This window comes from Ruditapes philippinarum, unplaced genomic scaffold (genome assembly GCF_026571515.1).
Source record: "Ruditapes philippinarum isolate M1 unplaced genomic scaffold, ASM2657151v2 ctg14562_1_1_1_1, whole genome shotgun sequence".
NCBI lineage: Eukaryota > Metazoa > Mollusca > Bivalvia > Venerida > Veneridae > Ruditapes > Ruditapes philippinarum.
The window spans coordinates 1-23,151 of record NW_026866222.1 but is presented as its reverse complement, the minus strand read 5'-3'; the positions used below and the strand labels follow the sequence as shown (position 1 = coordinate 23,151).

Below are 23,151 nucleotides of genomic sequence, written 5' to 3'. Positions count from 1 at the left end.
TAAGAAATTATCTATAAAGCTTAGACTCAGATCACAACTAATTAATTGATTAAAAACTGATACAGAATGAACACTGATTGAATATCCTTAGATTTGAGACAGTGCTCAGCAAAAAAAAAAATTTAATTGCCTGAGACCTGGTTTTTCCATCTTGTATTTAAAATGGATGTTAATGTTTATTGAATGCACATAACTATGTACATAATGAATATAAAATTTTATAATTAGCTTATATAAAATAAATACTTTTGAGAATAAAATAGGTTTGTAGTCAAGTGATACTATGATAATTTAATTGTTGGGCATATTATGTATGTACCTTGAAAAATTGCCAAATCTTCCAATCAGGAAGTTTCAATTTGTTGAAATTTGATTCCTCCCTGTCTTAAAAATATATGATTTTAATCTTTCATTGGATCTTATAAATACAAAATTAGTTGGGTTTTTTTTTTAAAGCAGCATATACCTCAAGAATGATTCATGCCAATGTTCATGAAAATTTTGAAAGCAAGTGAGCAAAAAGAAGTTTCAAGGGATACTTACACAATCAAAGTAAATAACCAAAAAAAAGTCAAAATATGCAAAAACAGCGCTTACTTGAATCTATTATTTTTTCTTAAAATCTTAATAAATTTTTATCCAGTGTAATTTTCTTGAAATAGTTTCGCTAATCTGGAGGCATTTCTGGCGTGTTATAGGCCTTTAAGATATTTATCAAGGTAAAGTATATGTGTAACAGTGATAAGCACATATTTACAAAATCATTTTATGAAATTGATATATACATAAAGTTAGTGTTTGAAATTATTTTGTCCAATACTCATAGGATTGTAGTATTTCAAATGAATCGTAACCATGCCCGACCAATTAAATTTTGTACAATGTAAATACGTACTTATAAACTTTAAAGTAACACGCCTCCAGATTTGTGTTAATTTTCATGAAAAAATTGAAAATGTATTTAAAAGTAAAATATTGTGAAGTAATGAAAAGCAAGCAATTTACACATAACAAACATCACTCGCAACTCGCGTAAATTACCAAAATTGGGTCAAAATATTCGAAAAAAGTCTTTACTGTGTTAGAAACGCAGTAGAAATATTGTTATAAATATTGAAAAATCAATCTTTAATCGCACATAACATTTAAGTTGTTGCTTAAATCTTGAATATTTTTACTTTTCCTTAAGTCTTAGTAAATTTTTCTCACGTTTGATTTTATCGAAATATTTGGCTCATCTGTAGGCATGCTGCTTTAACCTATACTTAATTATAGGTTATGATTATTACGTTGCTTTAGGTATTATATTCTTGAATTTAGATTTGTGTTATAATTATTTTATATCAATATTATTCTCAGATAAATTTTCTACATATTCATTTTAACTGGTTCATTATTTGCCAAATTCCCTTCTGATTCCACCTGGAATAATGCTCTATATCTTGTTAAGATAACTGTATCGGTGTGGTAATTCCGTTCCAGAATATTTTCGCATCATGGGTTTATTTGTGCATATTATTAATGTTTAATAGGTCATTGGTCTATATTTTATTATGTTCAGAATAATTTGTCTTTTTTTTGAAAAATGTTTAGAATCCTGGGTCTATTGTTTTCGTAATACAGTGTACTTATAATCATGGGTCTATCTTTGCCTAATGTTTAGAATCATGGGTTTACATGTATTTTTTTGCATAAAATTAGAATCATGGTCTATTTTTTGTAATGTTTAGAATCATGGTTTAAGTTTTTTGTAATGTTTAGATTCATGGGTTTACATAATGTTAGGAATGGGTTTATTTTTACATTACTGATATGTTTAGAATCATGGGCATATTTTTACATCAGGTACAGAATCATGGGTTTATTTTTACGTTTCCGGTATGTTTAGAATCATGGGCATATTTTTACATCATGTACAGAATCATGGGTTTATTTTGACACTATGTTTAGGATAATCGATTTATTTTGACATGTTAAGAATCATGGGTTTATTTTGACATTATATTTAGAATCATGGGTTTATTTTTGTTTAATGTCAAGAGTAATTAATTCAAAGTAGTAGAAGTGTGATACTTAAAGCACAAAACTTGTCCTAACATTGTTTCTATGTTATATTACAATATTAAACTAATAACAGTTGGTATTACTGATAATATTACAAGGTATTTCATAAAACTTTGAAACTATTTATAGATCTACATCAAATTAAAAAAAAAAAAAAAAAAAACCTAATACCTCAACATCACATACTTTTAATAAAATTTATCTTTACATATTATTTTCTCTTGCATACATGTTTATGTAAGCTACCTCATATTACATGTTTCTTACCCTACGAAACATTCTGCTTCTTGTTTGTTCCTTTTACCATAGCAATAGTAGTTTCATAATGCATTGTAAATTTCATTTATTCAGCATTTAAGTCAAATTACGTGATTTAAACTTTTGATATTTCAGGCTCATAAATTCCTTTTATCTTCATTTTATAATGAAACATCAGAAACAAGTCGAGCTTGATGCAATAAATCTGAATAATTCATCTTAACAACTGTTCTGAGCAGACTATTGTAGAGCTTTTAATTAAAATCTTTGCTGTGATTCTGTTACAATGTGTGAAATTTCAGGAACAAAAAATGCCGAGTTCTGATATGGCAGCGTTCCGTGAGAAGTTTGACAAGGCGAAACATATAGTAGTGCTGACTGGAGCTGGTGTGAGTGCAGAAAGTGGAGTACCAACATTCAGAGGTGCCGGAGGATTTTGGAGGACATGGCAGGCTCAGGTATAGAGGCTGTGCCATACAGGATATTAAAATTGAGCCGCGTCACGACAAAACCAACATAGTGCGTTTGCGACCAGCATGGATCCAGACCAGCTTGCGCATCCGCGCAGTCTGATCAGGATCCATGCTGTTCGCTTACAAACCCTATAACAAGTAGAGAAACTGATAGGGAACAGCATGGATCTTGATCAGACTGCGCAGGCTGGTCTGGATCCATGCTGGTCGCAAACCCATTATGTTGGTTTTGCCATGGCGGGGCTCATTAACGAGTTTAGATTCAATACTGAATTTATTGAACGAGTTGTATAAATTATATAATTATGTGAACCTCTGGTGAGCATAATATTATTTTTCTCAATGAGTTCAATATATTAAGTAATGAATCTACATGAATATAATATTCTATTTATCACATACCCAACATAAGAACTCTTTACCTCTTTACAGTGAAAGTAAACCTTTTTCATTCTTGACATGCCTTAATAGTGTAATGCTAACATTTAGGGTGTCTTAATGCTATATTTGTATAATGCAAATGACGTTACATCAATTTATTCCATGCTTTCCAGTATAATACATAGAGGATATTAAATGAGTGTAGGTTTAATACTAAATTTATGGAACGAGTTGAATAAAATCATATTATGCGAGCCTCTGGCGAGCATAATATTGTTTTATTCAACGAGTTCAATAAATTTAGTATTGAATCTACACGAATATAATATTCTATTTATCACATATATAAAATAAGAACGGTAAACTGTTAACAAGAGTCATTTTTCTTTGACGCGCCTATAGTGTAACGTTAACATTAGCGCGTTTTAACGCTATGTTTATAGTGCAAATGACGTGACGTCAAAGTGTTATTACACTAGTGTAATATCGTCTAGTGTAATATCGTTTTTATTAAATGTCTTTATTACACTCCTGCGCCGCGGTTTATGTGATAATGTAATATATCAGATGATTATATTGTGATAAACCACTAGTGAAATTTATAAAATATAATCACTGTAGCCTGATCTACTAATTTTCACTGTAGCCAGACTAGATCTCAGTGCAGATGAAAAGAATATCATAACTAAATAGATTGACAGGCAAAAATAAATGCCATCATACGTAAATTTTGCTTCTTTAGGAAAAGAAAGTTGATGTCATCATATATCATGTTAAAAATGTAACAAAATTAGAGAAATTTAACAGAACTACATTTCAAAATTGATGATGTGATGTCATGATGTGATGATGTCATAAAGGAGAATGCGCAATGTTACACTGCAAAATCAGTAAAAAATTCTTAAAATCACCTAAAAAGCATGAAATAAAAAGAAAATTTATTTGTATTACATGTAAGATTTAAATATATTTCATTTGTGAACACCAACTATTCTGTTTTCACTCTTGGCAACAATCTGCATCTGGTGTTCACTCAGTGTAATATATTTCAATTTTACATGCAAAACAAACAAATATCCTCTTTATATCACAGACGCTTGTGGTTTGGAGCTCAAAACGCCTTTAAAATCCAAATAAAATGCATATTTGTCAATCCCAGGACATGTACTGATCATATATATCAAAAAACCTTAATATATGCCGTTTTGAAAAAAAATCATATTTCAACAACTATAATAATACACAAGATAAAAATGTTCGCCGGAAAAAATCCGCACCCCTACCGTCATAATCACCATGTATTTTAATCCATTTCCAATATTTTCACATAATCCTTTGGTCTATCGACACAGAAGATATAATTCTTCACGATGATGGTCAATTTTAAACTTCAACGGTAATATAAACAACGCAACAGCCGAAATAAACATCAATAGTATCGCCGTTTTTTTCCAACGACAAAATCTTTCGATAAATTCAATGGACCAGACGGCTATGAACGAAGCTATCCGATTATGTGGCCCCAGCTTTGCCGTGTGCAAAATGCGCAGCGCTTTTAAGTTTGGGAACCACATAATCGCGGTACGTTACGATACCGAAATCAACTTGATTTCGGTAAAGTTACCGAAATCAACTTTTCATTACCGAAATCAACTTATAAAATCACAATTAAGCGTTTTATTATATTTTTTCCATTATAATATATTACAATAGGTTAAGTTTGACTTACATGCAAAAAATCAGTTCGAAATAATAAATAATTATGAAATTAGAAACAAATATCTAAATATCAAGATTACTTCCCTGATTTGTCACGAACCGAAATAAATGTTACCATACCGAAATCTGCTTGTACAATCACAATTAAGCGTTTTATTATATTTTTTCTATTATAATCTATTACAATAGGTTTAGTTTGACTTTCATGCAAAAAATCAGTTCGAAATAATTAATAATTATGAAATTAGAAACAAATATCTAAATATCAAGAATACTTCCCTGATTTGTCACGAACCGAAATATATGTTACCATACCGAAATCGGCTTGTAAAACTTAAAATAAACATTTTATTAGATCTTGTTTTATTAATTAATATAAAATCATTCAAACTGAACCATAAACAAAGGAAAATAATATTTAATTATAAAAAAATGATGATGTTATAGATGGATATGTATATTATATCATGATTACTTCCCTTGTTATTAATGTGTTGCATTACCGAAATCAAATCAGATTTCATTTCAAAGATGAGAACAATCCCTAAATAATTTGCATGAATTTCAGAAGTCTATGAAAAAGATATTTGAGTGAGTTTTAAACTTTGAATTCATATCGCATATTTTCAATGTTTAAATTTTCCCTTTAGTCAGATAACATAGCAGCGTATCATCTCTTTGATGTTTCTTAATGATTTCAAAATACAAGATTAAACAAAACTGTGTTTGAAGTTATCCGCCTAATTGAGATCACTATTAAAATAGTTGATTGGAAATTATCACAGTATTTAATTTAAATCCAATGATTATGATTTGATTAAAATAAAAAGACGTAGCGGTTGCCATTAATCATGTAATCATAACACCTTTACTTTAAAGAGCAAACATACACGTGCTCGGACAATGGAGGTGCTAGTTGACATTACATACTCGTTAACCGCAATCCTTTAATATACATCGGCGCATGGAAACTTTAGAAAGACTTTTTTTTATAGTTTTATAGTATAAATATTTCAGATCTAGTAAGCTGGTAAAAATATAATGTTATATTAAATAAATTGTCAAAAGATCTGTTTTAATTAACATGTAGGGGTGGTCGCTATACATTTCCGTAGAAAACATTACAGTATATGAGACAAGGTGCTTTGATATTATTATAACCAAATTGCATATCAGTTGTTCCAAATTGATGCATTATTTTGATGTCCCGGATACTTTATACTATATTAATAACTACATATTCTACTTATTGGAAAAGTTGAAAAGTCATGATTTTATGTTGATCGATTTATAATCATTTTAAATTTCATATCTGTAAACAGCATAAATTTATGGATTGACTGATATATATTTATATGATGGAACATTTTAAACTGACAAATTTCAATTATGTAATGTTGTAACTTGTACGATATGACACGTTGTGTATTACTGTATTAAGTAAGGTGTGAAGTAATTAAGACAGGTGGTACAGTTGACATACAATGTATGGTAAAGATAAAATATTATAATGAACCATCGGTTTATTTCGTAATAAACATTTAAATAAATGACTAAAACATAAAAATATTATAATAAACAGTCCCCATAACATATGTTAGCGATTTGTTGATATATAGTTTAACTGTTCAATAAAAGAAAGACACAAACTTTCCAATTTTACTGCCTGATACATTATACAATGTTTTATGGATTTTTTTTAGAGCAGTCGAATTATACGTATATCTGTATTCAAACTCATAAATCATACAAGTACAAAATTTATAATGAGATTTAACTCATATTACAGAGTATCATATTTTTCCATCATAGTCCGATCAGAGCTTTTTATGAATACTATTTGATAAGAAAATTGTTATGCACGATAATCACGTGCAGATATATAACATGCTTGTGCTAATGTCTTGTAATAAATGGTTGCTGTACATACATAATTTCTGTACCAAATATCTCTAAACCTGCAATATATTTTATTGCATAATGACTAAAAGTAAATCAACCCCTGTTCGAAAGTTCATTTCATAGGTTAGAGAATTTTTTTTTTACTTCGTTCATTAATACTGTACCGTGTTAAATGAATATATATCACTTTTTTCATATCCATGTTCCATATTCTATTAATAATCGGTGGAAATAGAAGATATGTTCTGTTCGTTATAAATTTCGGCAAGTTCCTTGCACATTAATATAGGCCCGAATAACATTTATTTTATTGTTGTTTCCTTGTCTATGAATGCTTTACACGCATCATTGTTCTTTTATACTCAAATAATGTACAATAATTAAACATAAAAAAAGTTATTAACTTAACATTTTATTTACCCCCCCCCCTCCTTTTCGTGCCTATACATTGAAATTATAGCACGTGTATAAGCATCAGTGACAGCGCACGTTTAGTATTTATTTATTTAGTTATTTATTTAGTTATTTGTTTATTAATTACTTTATTACTATGTTACTTAAAAAAAGAAGAAAAAGAAAAGAAAAAAGATGGGCCATGACGAGAGCGCCTCCCCAGATATTACACGCGAATTCTATTCAGTTGCAACTGAACGCTCTCATCAATGCAGTCTGGTTTCCTTTAATTTCAAAAACATAAATTATCTTAAATAATCACTATATATGTATTATACATGTATTTTATATACATAATTTAAACTTCACAGCTGATTTCGGTAATGCTATACATATAACTGGTTGTTTAGAACAAAGGGAATTAACTCAATAATTACATTTTTGTTAATAACATCATTAAAATAAAATATTTTCAATAGATTTTTTAACTGAAAGTCTATTTCACTAATTTTCATCAAATAATGAAGAAATAAAAGCAATATTTTAATTAGGTTGGTTTTTACGAATTGATTTCGGTAATGAAAAGTTGATTTCGGTAACTTTACCGAAATCAAGTTGATTTCGGTATCGTAACGTACCCCATAATCGGATAGCTTCGTTCATAGCCGTCTGGTCCATTGAATTTATCGAAAGATTTTGTCGTTGGAAAAAAACGGCGATAATATTGATGTTTATTTCGGCTGTTGCGTTGTTTATATTACCGTTGAAGTTTAAAATTGACCATCATCGTGAAGAATTATATCTTCTGTGTCGATAGACCAAAGGATTATGTGAAAATATTGGAAATGGATTAAAATACATGGTGATTATGACGGTAGGGGTGCGGATTTTTTCCGGCGAACATTTTTATCTTGTGTATTATTATAGTTGTTGAAATATGATTTTTTTTCAAAACGGCATATATTAAGATTTTTTGATATATATGATCAGTACATGTCCTGGGATTGACAAATATGCATTTTATTTGGATTTTAAAGGCGTTTTGAGCTCCAAACCACAAGCGTCTGTGCTTTATATATGCAGGGCAGTGCCAGTTTTACATAGTAACAAAAGGGGCATGGGTATCACTATGTGATAAAAGGACATTGCATTCTTTATATATTTTGAAGACAAGATGTCATGATATTGCATTATATATTTTTTAACATTTATATCATTTATAATCATGGCCTGAATAGTGGTCAGTGCTCTACATAAAGTTAAAGTAATGACAAAACCAACATAATGGGTTTGCGACCAGCATTGATCCAGACCAGCCTGCGCATCCACGCAGTCCGTTTAGGATCCATGCTGTTCGCTTACAAACCCTATTACAAGTAGAGAAACTGATAGCGAACAGCATGGATCCTGATCAGACTGTGTGGAGGTGCAGGCTGGTCTGGATCCATGCTGGTCGCAAACCCATCCATGCTGGTCGCAAAGCTCATTTGTATTTCAATAGCATTTTGGGAAAGAAAAAAAAAACATGTTGAAAGTAATGTATCAAGTATTGATTAGATTTTTCTTTGTAGCTTGCCATTAACTCTTAAATTCTTATTTTTTAGCAACTTGCAACTCCAGAGGCATTTGAATCCAATCCATCGTTGGTGTGGGAATTCTATCATTACAGACGTGAGGTGATGGGCTCTAAACAACCAAATAAGGTACCAAGTTTTGTCTTATATCTATAACAAAACTCTACAGCTATCAAGAGAGCTTCTTATAATTGCTGGGTCTTCTAGCTGTTTGTGTTTATTTAGGTTCAGCAGTTTTCATGAAATTGTCTAATTTTTGTTCAGTAAAATAGGATGTTGTTTATTTGTAGAAATTATTTACAGTTAAAAGGTTGAATTTATAATTCCTTTTGGGTCAAAATGTCAGATTCTATGTGTTTATTTGGCCAACATCATTGCTACATGTATTAGCATAAACATACATTGTATTTGTCTATTCCCAGTATAAAGCAAAGTCATTGAGGTATTTTGACAGCAGTTTCAAGTTTGCCTCTCAATGTAACTAAAAAGGCCATGTATGATATTCCATTTATAATACCATGTTACGGCTTGAACCTCCAGTCACAGAGTAGAGAGACAGACCCGTTAATTAGCTCCCTTTTAACATAGTTTTTACCTCATTTCAGTGCAAGATGCATGTATGAAAATTCCTGTGCTTAATGCCAGTACTGAGTTAGAACAGGCTGATGATTTGCACAGTCTGACAGTACTGTGCAATGTTAACTGCTTAATTATATAATAGTGATTTAGATATTTCAGTCCCTAAATTTCAAATTTGTCGGGCAGTTTCATTTAAACAAATTTTGCATGGTTAGGATTAAAACATGTGTGCAATCAGCAATTATTTTAATTATTTCTGGTATTTCAGGCCCATATTGCTATAGCTGAATGTGAGAAGAGGTTAAAAGGTCAAGGACGTAGGGTGGTGATTGTGACACAAAATATTGATGAACTTCATAAGCGAGCTGGCTCGGAAAATATCATAGAATTGCATGGTAATATTTTTTTAAAGCTTTCATTTTCTCCTTGTTATTTAAAGCAGCACGCCTTCAGGTCCATATTAATTTTCATGAAAATTTTGAAACTATATTTAAAGTAAAAAATTGTGAAATGAACACATTGCAACTGCAATCCATGAAAATTACCATAAAGAGGTAAAACTATGTATAAATACTCCTTACTGCATTAGTCATGCTGTAAAAATATGGTGATAAATACTGCAAAATCAGTCTTTAATAACACATAACATGTGAATTATTACTGGAATCTTTAATATTTTTACTTGTCTTAACATTTTATAACAGTTTTCTCAAGATTGATTTTCTTGAAATATTTTAGCATGCAGCTTTCACCACTTAAAATTTAGAGGCGCTAATAACAGACTTTAGCCACCAGCGTGAAAATGTTGCTTCACAACAAGAGCGCTTGGCTAGCCTGCACAGTCATGAACATGCTTTACAAAAAATTACACCTGTAACCTTTTATCTCAATATTGAACTTCTTATGGACAGTTTTCAAATTCGAAGAAGGATATATAATATATGAAGGATATATGAAAACATTTTATATATTTTATCTTTAACGTTACTGTTCAATTTTTTTTTAAAGGTAATTTATTCACAACTAGATGTACAAAGTGTGGAGATATAGCCAAGAATTATGACAGTCCAATTTGCGAGGCATTACGAGATAAAGGGTGAGAAATTACCTCTGATCATAATATGTCATGTTGATAAGATAAGATAATCTTTATTCATAGGTGGTGACATTAAACATAATAACACTAGCTATATAAGCTATTTTCTGCTGATATTGATTGATTGATTGATTGATTGATTGATTGATTGATTGATTGATTGATTGATAATGAAATGGTGACATTATGCCCATCAAAGGGTATATACTGAGTGAATGGGTGAAATTCAAATTAAGTTTACATTTTGCAATAATACCTCTCAGTTTTATAATTTACTTAGAATGAATTAAAAATAACTCACATGGCCTAAGGTATTTTCTGTAACTATTTATGTAACATTCAAACTATAAAAAGAGAGGGGCAATCTTTTTATATTTTAGGCAAATTTATATTTTATTCTAAATATTTTCCAATATCAACTGTAAGTCAATCACCATTATAACAGTCAATCTTTTGAAATATATAGGCTATTCAACTAAACTTGATAATGAAATATGAGTATTTTAAATGTCACTTTAATGGTATTACAGACCTTCCATTATGGACTAATTCACAGTTTTTCCTTCACTTACATATCTTACGTATCTATATTTTTGTTCAGACTGTTATACATGTACATGTTGCTAGAAAGTAATATTTTCAGTAATCTATTCCTTCCTATTTCTTCCCCAATCAAAATGGTTATTTTGATATATTGGGGCCATTGCAGAAACCTCTATATTAGTTTAGGCACACTTGAAGACATACTTTTAGTCTAGGACTTTTGATAAAATGATTTTATGTGAGTGCATGGAAAAGTTAAGTGTTGACATTTCTCTATAATTATGATTAATAAAACTGTTTATTTAGTATCTGAATGACATACTATAAACAACTTTGAAATGCGTTGAAACACTATAATTCACATCGACTAAACAAACCATTTTATTGTCAGTATCTAGTATTACATGTCAAAACTATGCAGGAAGAGTGATAGTTAACTCCAGGTGCTAAACCTTGTAAATGAATTTCAATCTAACATCAGATGAACAAGATTTCCCAAACTTACTGATGCATATAAGATTTGCATTGTATAAAAATACCTTTCTGGTATTAAGTTCTTGAAGACTAAAATTTTAATTGAGCTAAGATGAAGTTGTTTTAATATTATAAAATTTTATTTCTTTAAAACTAAAATTTTACCTGAGTCAAGGTGTAGCTGTTTTTATTGGTTACAATTAAATAGTTTTTTGTTGTCTTTATTGCTTTTCTTTTGTTTTTTTTTCACTGTCAGTTCAGCATAATAATTATTTTGGTTTTCATTATGCTGATGTTCAAATGATGAAATTATAGTTTGTGAATTTATGGAAAGACAGAATTAATTAAATACAGTTGAACCTTGAGACATTGAATCTTTGATACCGTTGTACCCTCAAGAACTTCAAACTATAAAAGAGTTGTACATGGATGTTGTTTGCAAGTGTGAGATACATGAATACATGAATTAATATTAAATATATTCATATAGAAGACAAGATATTGTTCTAGAACAGAACATTATTATTTATCATATGTAAATGTTCATACTGAATCATTTAGAACTTAAATTAATCAATATATTTTTCAAGCAATATATATATAAGAATATTCATTATTATATGATATTATATAAATATAGACTTTTTAGCTGGTGAATATGATAGTACAGAAAGAAATGATATTGACCAATTGATCAATATTAATTTTTCACTACATATCACATCATATTTACCAGCTAAAAAGTACATATCTGTTTTATTATGTAATTTACAAATAGCTTTTATATGGCTTATGAAATCTGAAATTGATTATGACTAAAATTGTTTATTTATTTCTTTTTTTCTTTTTCATTATTAAACCCTATTTATAATTTTCTTTAAAATATAAAAATGGTTCCTTAAAAAAAAGACTGATTTGACTTATTTGCAAGTCACCCAATGATTTTCTGAATAATAACAATAAACTTGGCTTGACGTCATGTCATACCCTCGTGTCTTTTGAGAGATATCCAGAAAATCTATTTAAAGGGAAGAAATTGGTTCTGAAAATTCATTTTTAGAGAGAAAAAAAAAACAGTGAAAATAATCTGATAATGACCTGTTATTTTTTATGGAAAAAAAAGTTACTTCTTGGCCAATCAGAAAATGCATTTCAAAGCTATTTATAGATTATATAATAGACTACTATATTTTTCAATAATATTAAATTTCAAATTTTGGAAAAATTATGGAAAATGTGCCTGATGTAGACCCATCCACTTTAAGGTAATTAAACACGAAACTACATGTAACATAATTATAAAACATTGTCACAATTGCAGAGCACCAGATGAATTTGCTGAAGATGCCAGAATAAAAGAAGAAGATCTTCCAAGGTAACACATTATCATGATCAGCAGCATATAAAGTGTATAGTATTACATCTCCTGTATGAAAAAATTACCTGAGCAATTTTGGTCAGATGGTAAATATGCATTTCAATTATCAAGGAAGTGTCATTTTATCCATGTTTTTGCAGAAAAGAATTTAAAAAAACTGAAATGGTGTATAGCAAGCTTATATGAAGGCCCCAGCTGGTGTTGCACTTTGACCCCCCTGGTGCCAAGGTCAAGGTCACCGTTACTAAAAATAGAAAAATGGTTTCGGGACAGTATGTAGAGTTAGAAATGAGCTATTGTAATCAAACTTGGTGTAAAGCAAGCTTATATGAAGACTCCAGTTGGTATTGCAATTAGACCCCCTGGGGCCAAAGTGAAGGTCACCATTACTAAAAATAGAAAAGTTGTTTCAGACAATAACTAGGAGTTAGGAATGAGATATTGTAATCAAACTTTATGTATAGCAAGTTTGTATGAAGACCCAGGTTGGTATTGCAATTAAGGTTAAGCCGAGTTCAAATTTTTCTTCAGACCACTTATTTTCAAAAAGTCAAAGTTGCTGGTGGGGGTATTAATCACCTTTAGTGATAGCTCTAGTTTAAACAGGTATGAACGTGAATGACAGACAAGTAATGATAGGCAATTATCAATAAATATATGATGTATCATTGATATTTGTCACCCGATATTGATATATCGTTGATATGCTTCACACCGAAGCAATTACAGCTCTAAAAAAAGTACCAAGTCTTTGAATGAGTGACTGAAATTGAGCAATCAACAGTACATAGCCCATGCCAACTAGTATTGAAAATAATTATGGCAATAATCCCTTATTCTTCCTTCAGATGTAAGAAAGATTCCTGTGGTGGATTACTAAGACCCCATGTTGTATGGTTTGGGGAGGGATTATACCCGGAGGTACTGACGGCTGCAGACAATGAACTTACAGCTTGTGATCTCTGCCTAGTGGTAAGAATACTTTGAAATCCTATATTTTTGTTTTCTGTTTAATTTTCATAAATGAAAAGACTTAAATATAGTCTTAAATAATTATCACAAACCTGTGCCACTTTCATGACTGTGTAATAATGGTAATGAATGGCAGTGCATATATTTTAATGTGAAGTCATACAAACATTCTGTTAAGAAGCACTAAATGTCTATGTTACACGATGAGCGAATCGATGAACAAGATCCATCGCTTAAGCAAACAAATCAGAGGAAAATTGATAATCATGATAAATTGTATACTAATATAATATAATAATGCTGTAATAAACTAAATAATTCATGAGGTTAAGTTGACAGAGAAACAGATAATAACTGGTGCAGAATCAAGGATTGCATTTTTAAGGTGGTGCCAACTAGTAAAATTGGAACTAATTCTTATCCTGCAAAATTATTTGTAGTGTTTTTTTTTTCCCCCTTTTTAATTCAGAACTGACCTTTTTTTAGCGCGAGGGATTCAAAAAATAATAAAATAGAGCAAGTTACAGTACATTGATTGGTTTGACTGCATGAGTGAGAATGTTAACCTAGATATATATACTGATGTCATAAGCTTGTCGTAAATTCTATTTTTAGGTAGGAACATCATCTGTTGTGTATCCTGCAGCCATGTACGCCCCCATGGTTGCCTCTAGAGGTGTGCCAGTGGCGGAATTTAACATTGAAGAAACTCCTGCTACAACAGGATTTGGGTAATAATTTATCTCATTTTATTCATAATTTCAAAAAAGTTTTATTAAAAGTTATTAATTTCATTAAACTAGTATAAACAATTCTTAAAACCAAGGTCAAATCAAAGGCAATATTTGTGATTATGGTTTTCTATGTATATTTTTCAGATTTCACTTTCAAGGACCCTGTGGAAGCACCGTACCTGTGGCACTAGCGCCAACGGAGTCAGAATCCTCATCTAATTTATAATTCCATGCAGGATTGAAAAACAAATAGAAGTTCTTAAAAGTGCTAAAAATACTGTGAAATTTATTTAGATTTTTTATATTATTTTGATATTTTTTGTGCAAAATGTATATATACATGTGATTTCATATTGATTGATTGATCACATTTCATGTACCAAGGGTTGACGCAAAACTGTTGTAAGTCCTTCTTTATCTCATATAAGTTATTGCAGTTTTGCGGTCTGAACCCTCAATATATTGTAGAAGTGTACAGATTTGTTTTGTATCTATATGTGCCAGTGGTATTTTGTACAAGTGTCCAACACTGTGCACAGAAAGCAACGAGGCCCAGGTCATCATAGTAATGCTTGGCCAACATGGCACTTGTGTTAAGTTCCAATGCTTGTTTCATCATTCTTTTCTTCCTTTTCTTTTCCTTATACCTCCTTCAATTCAAACACTTCAGACATTCTGGTGTAACTGTGAAAGTGCTTAAGTGTTGTTGTGGTGCTGTTGGTTTATACTTTGGATCTGTATTGTGTTGCTTACTTGTACACACCTACCTCTTAGGTCATTTCTGATCATCTCAGCTATCAAATCTTTTATCGTTGTGCATTTATCTAATTGGATGTTATGGTAGGGTGCATCATCAATGACAAAGACACATCTTTGATGTAGAGATGCAATATGCACTTTTAAGCAAATATCAATAATTTTGACCTGTATTATTGAGTTGTTTTGGTGTTTATTCTCACTTCTTGTTGTTCTGATTAATATATTTCCAAATAGTAATAAATTATAATGATTCTTGTTACGAAAATTCTGACTTAGGAAATTTATATGAATTGCCATAAGGCCAAAATGAAAATAGAAATACATTAGTGATAGGAGTCTTTTTACATTATTTTGTTACTGTTAATAATCCCTGCCGATGTCTTTACCATATGACTTTTTGTGATCTGTGTTGGTTAGAAAATTTCATGTAAGTGGTAAAGGTTGTTGATTTCAAACCACTTGGCACTCACTGTTGTAGGTTGGAACAGCACAAGTATGGTCAGATTCTACTTGTGAGAAAGCTATCCAGCTAGCTTACCGAATGTTGGTGGTTCTACTCAGGTAGCTGGTTTGTGCCTGAAATAATGTACAAAGGGCACCTGAGGTCTTCCTTCACAAGTAAAGCTGGAAAGTCACCATATCACCTATACTGTGTTGGTGCGGTAAACCCTCCCCCCCCCCCCCCAAAAAAAAAAAAATCAATTTGATTAGTTGAACAACCCATATATACAGTATTACAGCGTTATTTGGTAATCATTTTTATATTAATCACAATTACTTTTATTGATACATGTACAGTCACACCTGTGAACAAAGCCAATCTAAAGGGGAGTGAGAATATGGCATTAAAAGACAAGTGATCCTTATTTGGAGGTAACTGTATCTAATAAATGGAGGTCACAGAAAAATTGCCATTTTTTACAGGGTGTTCTTCATATGGATGTGGTCTTTAACACATGTTTTACTGTATTTGCTAACTTTTATTGTTTTTGATATAAACAGTTGTAAATTGTTTTACGTCTTATTATATTGTATATGTATTCAATACATTTTCTTAGGAATAATAAACTGGAGAAAGAACAAAATTGTTTTAAGTTGAAGGTTAAATTTCCCAGTATTACTATTGTAGTCTTGTTTCATTATTAAATACCTGATAAACTTAAATCTTTATTACTGTCACCTTGGCCAAAAAACAAATTTTGACTCACAGTTCTAATATATTCTTTAATTTGTATACATAGCTACAGTTAAGGCAGTTTTGTACAATTTGTTCATATACATGTATATATATATTTGAACAGAAACACCAAGAAACATAGATACATGTAAATTATCACATGCATGAAGAAATTATCATTTTCTGTTACATACAGACAGTTACACTCATCATCACACACATTCAAAATTAAATTTACACAATGAAAGAATTACGACAGAACTCCTAAGATATGCAAACATTCAAAATGACCATGAATATCACAGGATAGATAGAAATAATCAGAAAAAAAGCATTTAAAATACAATGTATATAACAAACAAGGGCTATTTGTTAAATGTTCATGCCCTCTTTGATGCACACTTAGCAGGTAACAATTTAAAGATATGCAATTATAATTGTGTCCCCTAAAATGGGTTTCCTCAACTGACAAAGTAACAATCACCATTTTAAAGGTAAAAAATTCTATAACCTAAAAATTATAACATTGATCTAGTGAAGCACTTTCATGAAAAAAAAATCAAAGCGAAATAAAGAAATTTACTCTGAATTAAACAGAACATCAATTTTTTTATGTGATTTTTTAGCCCGATTTGACTGAAAAGCATTGCAACACTTCATATTTGCGTCATTTTGCACAACAAAAATGATTGCAGAAAAATGGAGGGAGAGAACGATCGGAAATTTTGCACACATGTTATTGGTATAGACCTACATCAAATGGTAGACAAATCTCAGAGAAAGATTTCCAGTTCCACATGTCAAAAAACCTCAATCAAGTATGAACACTGCATGTGCAACAGTTCCCTAATTTGCAAGATGAAAACCATGACATCTTCTAAGTAAAACATGATTAACAAGATTGCATTTGAGAAAAATGCTATGCCACCGCATGGTTCAAATTTCATAGCTGTACACCAAAGGACAAGAAAGTAGGTCACATCATCAAAATCTAGGTCACCTGATATCAAAGTTCAATTTTACAACTAAAACTGTGTACATGGTCAAAATGTCATTGCTGTACCTCAAAGGACAAGAAAGTAGGTCACTGTCCCCTTGGGCAAGGCATAATTTTGACCTAAGGGTTTAATTCAAAACAATTTTGATACAGGTCCACCAAACAACATTTCAAGTCAAATATCTAAGCTATAGCTTTCTCCATTCAGAAAACATTTGTTTATTTTCTGTTTTTACTATGTGTACATAATGAGAATCACTGCCCCCGGGCAGGGCCAATTTTGACACCAGGGGAAAATTTTGAACAACTTTGGTAGAGGACCTATAAATGATATTATATATCAAACATCAAAGCTCTATGCCTTGTACCTTCAGACAAAAATATTTTTTATTTTTTCACTATATGTACATAATGAAAATCAATGACCCCCGGGGCGGAACCAATTTTGACCCCAGGGCTATAATTTGAACAATCTTGCCAGAGGTTCACTACACAATGTTTCATGCAAAATATCTTAACTCTAGCCTTTGTAAATTTAGAGAAGATGATTTTTTAAGTTTTTACTATATACATATAAGGAAAACCTATGGCCACCAGGGGGCGGGGCTAATTTTGACACAAGAGGCAAAATTTGAATAACTTTTGTAGAGTACCTTCAGATGATATAATTTAACAAATATTAAAGCTCTAAGCCTTGTACCATCAGACAATAAGATTTATTTATTTTTTACTATATGTATATATTGAAATCAATGACCCCAAGGGCAGGGGAAAAATTTTGACCCCAGGGCTATAATTTGAACAATCTTGCTAGAGGTTTACTACACAATGTTTCATGCAAAATATCTAACCTCTAGCATTTGTTAATTGCTAGAAGAATTTTTTTTGAAGTTTTTACTACAAGTTTTTACTATATACATATAAGGAAAACCAATGACCCCCGGGGCGGGGCCGATTTTGACCCCAGGGCTATAATTTGAACAATCTGGGTAGAGGTCTACCAGACAATGCCTCACACAAAATATATAAGCTCTAGGCCTTTTGGGTCTTTACAAGAAGGTGTTTTAAGTTTTTACTATATGTACATATAGTGAAAATCAATGACCCCGGGGCGGGGCCGATTTTGACCCAAGGGCTATAATTTGAACAATCTTGGTAAGGGTCTACCAGAAGATGCCTTATGCAAAATATCTAAGCTCTAGGCCTTTTGGGTTTTTACAAGAAGGTATTTTAAGTTTTTACTATATGTACATAGTGAAAATCAATGACCCTCGGGGCGGGGCCAATTTTGACCCAAGGGCTATAATTTGAACAATCTTGTTAGAGGTCTACCAGACAATGCCTTATGTAAAATATCTAAGCTCTAGGCCTTTTGGGTCTTTACAAGAAGATTTTTTAAATTTATTCTTATAATTCCTTTTGGTTGCCATGGCAACCAGATTTCTGCATGGAATGAAATTCTTTGAACAACTTTGGAAGCCCTTCACCCAAGGAACAATCCTGCCAAGTTTGGTTGAAATTGGACTAGTGGTTTTTCACAAGAAGATTTTTAAAGTTCACTATATAATCTATATAACACACACACAAACACACACACAAACACACACACACACAGGTGAATCGCTATATGCCACCGCATCGCAGATGCTGCGGTGGCATAAAAATATATCGATTTTAACATATATATGTAACATACAAAACTAATTATAATTTAAATGTTTTTTTGTTTTTCAAGATTCAAAGATATGTTAAACTTATCTTAATACATTCTGTGCATACATGCCCCCATGAACGTCATGGTTACCATTTAGAAAAATTAAATAGAATTATGATATTAGTGTAAAGCACCAAGCCTTCATAGGTGTAAAATAAATCTTCCAAAAAAAGGCATATGTAAGAAAATAAATCTATAATTTTAGAAATGTATAAAAATTGAAACTTTAAATGTACATGTATTATGAAAAATATGCAAGAATTTACTCATTTCATCAACAACAGTATCTGGGTAAGAGAAAAATGCAAATTTTGTTCAATGTAATGTCCATGTATAGTAATTACCGTATTAGTCAGTGCCTCAAGCTACATTAATCACTTAAGTACACTTAATGCCATTTTGACTCATTAGATCAAATTTTAAATTTCTATTGCAATTCTCACAAATCTGAAGATATGCAGCTTTAAAAAATTACAAAATACAGTTGCTTCAAGGCAGACCAGTGAATCGTTACAATCTATACAGAAATACTGCCTTCCCTAAAATTTGTTTTTCCTATTAAAGCATTGACTAGTACACTGTCCCCATTTCTACTAAGTTTAATGGCCTCTTCCAGAACCTCTTTGATTTTATCATCTTTACTACGATCCAATCTGAGGCCCCTACCTCCATATCCTATGGCAACTGTCTCATAGTCAGTGAACTGAAAAAAGAAAAAAAAATGTTGAATGTTATTTTGCATATATAATATATGCTAAACAAAACAAAATAGTTTGTATTCCTTTCACAAAACATAGGTTCACTCAAGTTACCTCTAATTAATTTTGATGGATTTTGTGTTAATTTTAACCTTTCAACACCAGTGCTGTATCTTATTTTGTTACTTCTGAAATAAAACTGGCAAAAATGCTCTTAAACCCAGAAACTCCAGAGACAGTATAAATGTTACATATACAAATACCATACTGTGAGTCGTAAAATGTACGCATCTTCTTATAAGTGAAAAGGATAACAGTATTTTTAAGTAATGCAATAGCAGATGATTATGAAATACTTCAGAATACTGTTTCAGTAGAAACTAGTTTTTGCCAACTGGTTTGGAACAGGAAGTGGATGAAAATGAATGTATCAATCAAATCCTCAAAAATAACATATACCATGCCAAGCACTGAAATTCACCAACCTGTTGTCAATAGGTAAAACATTGTACTGATCTTAATTATACAGATGGTTTAACACAATGAATAGGATTTGAAACATGTAGTGCATTTATTAGATACAAAACAATGTACTCACAGCTAACTGACAAGCCACATTACTTCCAAACATTGGCACTTGTTCCCTTGATATCTGTGTCCAACCAGCATCATTACCTACCAGGGCTATCACTGGGGTCTGTAATCAAAAAGAAAATTTTACTTTTTCGTTTACTTTGTTGATACCTTAATAGTTACAATTTAACCATTAACCTGCTAAATTTCTTGAATTAATTTGGAGAGCTTCCACTGTTGAAATTTGTCCATTAGCAATTCAGGGATGAAAAATTTGAAAGTTGGTCAGCCAACAGTACAGAGTCTAGTCTGACCGAATGATGTGCAAGCAAATCTTTCTCTGTACTTGTAGGAAAGGCTTATCACTTTTGGGTACAGTGAAATCATTGGAAAATCATCAAAGAAAGGATTTAACCAAAAGAAAAATCTTCTTCACGCATTATCACTGCTTGACTCAATTTCTCCTTGCTGGTCTTAGGTAGTCTCTGATAACAAGAAGTTACTAGATTTTATACTGTGAACTTAAATCATATAACACATTACATATTTTCTTTACATTTTGTTTCCACATCAACACAGTTATGTCATTTGGCAACTTTTCCTGCTTTGCTGATAGCGTAAGGCCTCAGGTGCACATCTGTAAATTATTTCAGGCACAAGCAGGCACCTGAGTAGAACCACCAACATTCTGTAAGCTAGTTGAATATCTTCCTTCGAGGAAGAGTCCAAGTTTCTCAAAGGGATTCAAACCAACAGCAGTAAGGGGAAAAAAATTTAGTCAACAACATCAACCACTAGGTCACGGAGTCAACTTTCTCTGTACATGAATATCATTGCTTAAAATAGTCATCATGTATAAAATCATGCACAAAACTTACAATATTAAAATATGTTGTTTTGTTAATTTATAAGGGACTAACTACCTTATGTCTTGTGAAGGTGTCAAATTCTGCCACACTGTAACCAAGTGACCCATCGCCATAAATAATCCATACATCACACTTTCTGGCCTACAAAGTTTTGCTCCCAACGCAAACCCACCACCTACACCCAGTGTGCCAAATGCTCCAGGATCCAGCCATCTCAGAGGTCCTCTTGGCCTACAAGAGTGAGCATATTCAATATGTGATCAAGTGAAAAATAAAGATTTACCTCAAAATGCTACATACCTGCAATTATAGCAGTGTTGAAAGTTTGCTCAAATAGAAAAAATATATCTTTTTTCACTTTTACTGCTGAATTTGTGTAATGCAATTATCCATGTATAAATTTGAAACACACAATTATGCAGAACTAAAATTAAGTAAAACTTGCTACAGCTTTTTTTCTATATCTCAGATTGTTGATCAACCTATCGGACTTTGCTGGATAACTAACCAGTAATTACCAATTACTACTCAAGTGGCCAACTACTTAATCCCACATGATTTCTGAATCAGCAGTAAGGGACAAATGACCATTATACTTGCAATTTCCGACATCAATTGTCGGAGAGAAATATCACCTTGCCCAATGATCAAACCAGGGATCCCTGGATTACTGATCTGATGCTAAATGCTAGATATAAGCCAGTTCAATTCATATTCCAACAGCTAAGAGTTTTTCTTAACAATATATACAAAACAAGATGTGTTCATTAAAAACAAAGTGCCTCTATCTCAAAACTGTAAACAAATAATCAATTAGTGAGAAATAACCTATATTTTATATATATATCTGGAAACAAATATTCCTATATCTACATATGAACTATTTTCTGGATATCCAATGTAACATAGGAATATTCTAAATAAAATCATAAGAAATATAAACAGAGATTAATTTCAAAATAAATATTTAATTTACCTCATGATATAAGCTGCAGTACCGACAAAGTCACCGCCGTCTGCCACCATGATAGTGTCTTCTGACATCACTTCCTCTGCTGTATGTAAAACTTTCACTGGATTCAAATGAACATCTGTGACCTCACTGCATTTATCCCTGAAAAGATAGAAAAACAGTCAAAATTGTTGTAATTTTTTGCTATCCACAACATAACAAATACATGTATGTAAAAGCCTTGTCATGAACAACCTTGTTTTATAACATTGGCAAAAGGCCAGCAAGTTTATTTAAGACTGGGGTCCTCCTGTAATTTAAATAAAGAGATCTTCCTCCAACAGTAAAGCTAGAAAGTCGCCATATGACCTTTGCCATACCGGTATGACTTAAGATCAAACAAATTGTTAAAAAAGACAAAAGCAAGACAAGCACTAAAATTCAAGAATCATAAGAAAATAAACCCTTTATGTACAAAAGTGGCAACCTATAACGCCAAGTAAAATATAAACATCACCAGACTCTTTACTGATTCATGAAAAAATTCTTTTTTCAAGATCATTTTCAGATTTCACTAAAGGGTCCTCAATTAGTAAATTTGTGATTCGATTTACAAAAGTAAAGAAAAAACTTCATTTGTTTGTACCTGTTAGCCTTTTCTTTCTCAGTATCCTTGCTTCTCAGCATGTTAAGCCATTCCTCGTCACACTTGTAACCTTTCATACCCTCTGCTAACTTTACCATAAAACTGCCCACATCTCCCTGTATTGCCACAGTAGGCTTCCAAAAACATGTCTGTATTCTATGTGAAAATATGGAAAGTTACGTTAATCATTGCTAATTTCAATTCTGCTACAACTTTTGGTCCAACA

General features: G+C 31.4%; 1 protein-coding gene and 1 pseudogene across 1 annotated transcript; one reads left to right on the top strand and one right to left on the bottom strand.

Moving 5' to 3' along the window:
- Positions 1 to 2,624: 2,624 nt before the first annotated feature.
- Positions 2,625 to 15,960, top strand: LOC132731815 (NAD-dependent protein deacylase sirtuin-5, mitochondrial-like; the record flags this gene model as incomplete). The annotated part of the gene is given in 8 exon segments (XM_060718087.1): positions 2,625 to 2,780; positions 8,795 to 8,893; positions 9,612 to 9,738; positions 10,352 to 10,439; positions 12,778 to 12,831; positions 13,683 to 13,806; positions 14,422 to 14,537; positions 14,685 to 15,960. Coding segments are annotated over 8 exon segments (846 nt in total), but the record flags the coding sequence as incomplete, so codon positions are not given.
- A 3,405-nt stretch (positions 15,961 to 19,365) lies between these two features.
- Positions 19,366 to 23,081, bottom strand: LOC132731816 (2-hydroxyacyl-CoA lyase 2-like; annotated as a pseudogene).
- Positions 23,082 to 23,151: the final 70 nt, after the last annotated feature.